Below are 4,437 nucleotides of genomic sequence, written 5' to 3'. Positions count from 1 at the left end.
TTGGCCGTGCTAAATTGTCCCATAGTGCCCAGGGATGTGCAGGTTAGTGGGGTTTAGGCATGGGAAATGCAAGGTTACAGGGAAAGGGTGGGGCTGGGTGGGGAGCTCTTCAGAGGGTCGGTGTGGACTAGCTGGGCCAAATGGCCTGTTTCCACATGTGGGGACAGTATGGTACTACGGTATTTCTTGTCAACTGGCTGTTGAAAATGAAAAATCCGATGCTCCAGGGAAAAGGGCGAAATTGCAAAGTGTAAAGAAATGAGACGTCCAGCAGATATCACAAGTTTCACTCAAACAGTATCGTAGTTACCTGTTATAAACCAGATGAACGAAAACAACGATTCCAAGTGGGTGAAAAATTGGTGAAATTTATTGAGAATGTGGTTCTCGTCTGAAGTTCGTGGAATCAGCAATACCATCAGGAAGAATAGCGCACTGATCCCGGAAACAATCAGATAAATTGGGATCAAGTGTTGCTTGGTACAAGAATCCAAATAGATACTACCTGGAAGGGGGAGAGGAAAATATTACTGAGAAAGCAAGAAATAAAAACTTCTTAATTTGCTAGATGATTTTAATTCTTGTTTCTTTTTAAACTGTGGGAGCAGGCCATTCGGCGAATCAAGTCCACTCTGAAGAGCATCCCACCCCAATTCCTGCATTTTGAATGGCTAACCCACATCTCCCTGGACACCAGGGAGCAATTTAGCATGGCCTATCCACCCTGACCCACACATCCTTGCACTGGGGGGGGAGAAACCAGAGCATTCAGAGGGAACCCCACGTCAACATGGGGAGAACATGCAAACTCTACCCAGACAGTCACCCAAGGATGAGCATCAATCACTGACCCACATCAACATTTCTCTACATGTTCCTGATTCATTTCATGTGTCAGCTCAAATATAGAACCATCGAACCTTTAAAAACGCCTGTAAATTCTCACCAAAAACATCGCAGCTTCGTCTAGGACCCTAATGCTGCATAAAGTTAAAAAGACAACACAACCAGATATGTGTTTCATTACCTAATTTCCAGGAATGACCCACTCGCCAACACTTGAAACTAAAGTCATGGTGAGAACAGGAAGACATGCGGATGGGCTCTGATTTTAAAAAGGACACTTTAATTAGAAAAGGCAGGCAAAAGCAAGTCAGAGAACGAGGCAAGCTCTGAAGAATTAAACTGCATTTATTGCAATGCATGGGTTCTTACAGGGTAGGGCAGATGAACTGAGGGCATGGAGGGGAACATGGGGACCGGGACGTCAGAAACAGAAACATAGCTGAGGGAGCAACAGGCCAACGTTCTGGGCTTTAGATGCTATAGGGAGGATAGAAAGGCAGGCAAGAGAGGAGGGGGAGTGGCATTTTTGATTAAGGAAAGCATTACTGCCACTCTTGGGATAATTCTGAGGGGTCGTCCACTGAAGCTATATGGGTGGAACTCAGAAATAAGAAAGATGGGTGGATCACCTTGATAGGATAGTACTATAGACCCCCTAATATTCAGCGGGAAATTGAGGAGCAATTACGTAGAGAGATCTCGGGGATATGTGTGAGAATAATGCGGTTGTAATGGTAGGAGATTTTAATTTTCCAAACATTGACAGGGACTGCCATAGTGTTGAGGGCTTGAATGGTGAGGGATTTGTTAATTGTGTTCAAGAAAATTTTCTTTACCAATGTGTAGGTTTACCTCCTAGAGAAGGAGTGAAATAAGGCAGAGCAGATGGATGAAGTGTTAGTGCCAGAGCACTTTGGAACCAGCGACCATAATTCTATCAGTTTTAAAATGGGCATGGAAAAGGATAAGCCTTGTGTAAAAGTTAATGTCCCTTATTGAAGTAAGGCCACTTTTGATGGAACAAGACTGGAACTTTCCAAAGTTAATTAGAATAGACTGTTCGCAGGTTCAGGGACGACTAGTAAGTGAGAGGCTTTCAAAAGTGAAATAATGAGAGTTCAGAGCAGCATTATGTTCTTTTTGAGTGAAGGGTAAGGCTGGTAACAATGGATGAATAACGATATTGAGGTTCTGGTCAAGAATAAGAAAGAGTCAAATATTAAACTTAGATAACTGGGATTAAGTTAATCTCTTGAAGACTATAAGGGGTGTGGGGGCCATTCTTAAGAGGGAAATCAGGAGGGCAAAAGGGGATACGAGATAGCTTTAGCAGATAAGGTTAAGGATAATTCAGAGAGATTCTACAAGTATATTAAGGGCAAAACAGCAACTCAGGAGAGAGCCCCTTAAAGCTCAACAAGGTAGTCTATGTGTGGAACCACAGGAGATGGGTGAGATACTAAATGAATATTTCTCGTCAGTGCTTAATGTAGAGAAAGAAATGGAGACTGGGGAACTTGGGGAAACAAATATTGATGTTTTGAAAACAGTCTACACACCAGAAGAGGAACTACTGTAACTCCTTTAGTTAAATCTCCCGGTCCTGATTAAGTATGTCCCAGGACGTTGTGGGAAGTGAGGAGAGAAATTGTGGGGCCCCTAGCCGAGATATTTGTATCATGTACAGCCACGGGTGAAGTACCAGTAGAGTGAAGGGTGGCTAATGTTGTGCCTTTATTTAAGAAACTCTGTAAGGAGATGCCTGGGAACTACAGGATAGTGAGTCTGACGTCAGCGATGGGTAAGATGTTGGAGGGGATTTTGAGGGACAGGATCTACAGGCATTTGGAAAGGCAAAGACTGATTAGGGAACAGTCAGAATGGCTTTGTGCGTGGGAAATGGTTTTCACAAACCAGATGGAGTTTCTTGAGGATATAACCAAAAAGATTGATGAGTACAGAGTGGTAGCCATTGTCTACATGGATTTTAGTAAAGCCTTTGACAATGTTCCACATGGTTAGTACAATTAGATTACACGAGATTCAGGGAGAGCTTTCCAATTGGATACAAAATTGGCTTGACAATGGGAGAGAGAAGGTGATGGTGGAGGGTTGTTTTTCAGACTGGAGCCCTGTGACCAGTGATGTTCCACAGGGATCGGTGCTGTACCCACTGCTGTTTGTCATTTAATTAAACAATTTGGATGAGAATATGGGAGGCATGTTTGGTAAGTTTGCGGATGACATCAAAATTGGTGGTATGGGAGACAGTGAAGAAGATTATATTAAATTACAAAGAGATCTTGATCAATTGGGTCAATGGGCTGAGGAGTGGTAGATGGAATTTAATTTGGATAAATGAGAGGTACCGCATTTTGATAAAAGAAACAAAGGCAGGACTTACACAGTTAATGGTAGGGGCCTGGGTAGTGCTGTAGAACAGAGAGACCCCTATGGGTTCAGGCACATAGTTCCTTGAAATTTGTGTCACAGGTAGACAGGGAGGTTAAGAAGGTGTTTAGCATACTTGCCTTCATTGCTCAGACCTTTGAGTATAGGAGTCGGGATGTCATGTTGAGGTTGTACAGGACATTGGTGAGACCTCTTTTGGAGCACTGTGTGCAGTTCTGGTCGCCCTTTTATAGGAAGGATATATCAAGCTGGAGGGGGTTCAGAAAAGATTCACCAGGATGTTGCCAGGATGGAGGGTTTGAGTTATAAGGAGAGGCTGGATAGGCTGAAACTTTTTTTCACTGGAGCGTAGGAGGCTGAGGAGTGACCTTATAGAAGGTTATAAAATCATGAGGGGCACAGATAGGATGAATAGAAAAGATCTTTTCCTTAGGGTGGGGGAGTTCAAAACTAGAGGAGCATAGGTTTAAGGTGAGAGGGGCAAGATTTAAAAGGGACCTGAGGGGCAAGCCTTTCACACAGAGGGATGGGTCGTGTGTGGAATGAGCTGCCAGAGGAAGTAATGGATGTGGGTACAGTTACAACAGTTAGAAGACATTTGGATAAGTAAATGACTAAGAAAGATTTGGAGGGATATGAACCAAACACAGGCAGGTGGGACTAGTTTAATTTGGGAATATGGTTGGCATGAATGAGTTGGGGTCTGTTTCCCTGCTGTGTGACTCTATGACACAAATGCAGAAGCTCAGTATCAAAGAGCAACCTTTTAATTTGAGGCACCAATGCATCCTTTTTAATAGAAATCTCACCAACTGTGATGTAGGCAATTCCCAAGATCAACGTAAAAACTTTCAGGAACACTGGAAAGGAATTTTAAAAAAAAATGATTAGTACAACACATTAGAGTGCTATGCATTCCGTGACAAATACAGATGCAGCCCATTTCACCCACACTTTGGAAAAAAAACGCAGTGGAACTTGTCTCAATTTTTCAACCCCTTTGAATATGATGTTTTCTCTACCACGCTTCACCTCTGCCAACCTGCAGAGGATCAAACGTGGGGCAAGTCTCGAAAGGAATTAAAAATGAGAATGAACACTGAGCACGTTGCCAGTCATGTATACAGAGCTAAGAGACAACAAGGTGCAGGGCTGGATGAACACAGCAGGCCAAGCAGC

The 4,437-nt window shown here is 43.2% G+C and overlaps 1 protein-coding gene across 1 annotated transcript in view; it reads right to left on the bottom strand.

Annotated features, from left to right (window-relative positions):
* The window catches only part of LOC109924004 (transmembrane protein 272-like), a gene marked incomplete at its 5' end in the record, with an annotated part of 6,482 nt that extends 2,364 nt beyond the window's left edge, over positions 1 to 4,118 (bottom strand). Inside the window, 2 exons of the mRNA XM_048594160.1 lie at positions 311 to 505; positions 4,068 to 4,118. Coding sequence (XP_048450117.1) covers positions 311 to 505; positions 4,068 to 4,118 — 246 coding nt within the window. The remainder of the gene's footprint in view (positions 1 to 310; positions 506 to 4,067) is intronic.
* Positions 4,119 to 4,437: the final 319 nt, after the last annotated feature.

The sequence above is a fragment of the Rhincodon typus genome, unplaced genomic scaffold, assembly GCF_021869965.1.
Source record: "Rhincodon typus isolate 14 unplaced genomic scaffold, sRhiTyp1.1 hic_rhity00006519, whole genome shotgun sequence".
Taxonomy (NCBI): domain Eukaryota; kingdom Metazoa; phylum Chordata; class Chondrichthyes; order Orectolobiformes; family Rhincodontidae; genus Rhincodon; species Rhincodon typus.
Note: the sequence above shows the minus strand (reverse complement) of the source record. Positions and strands in the feature narration are given on the sequence as shown.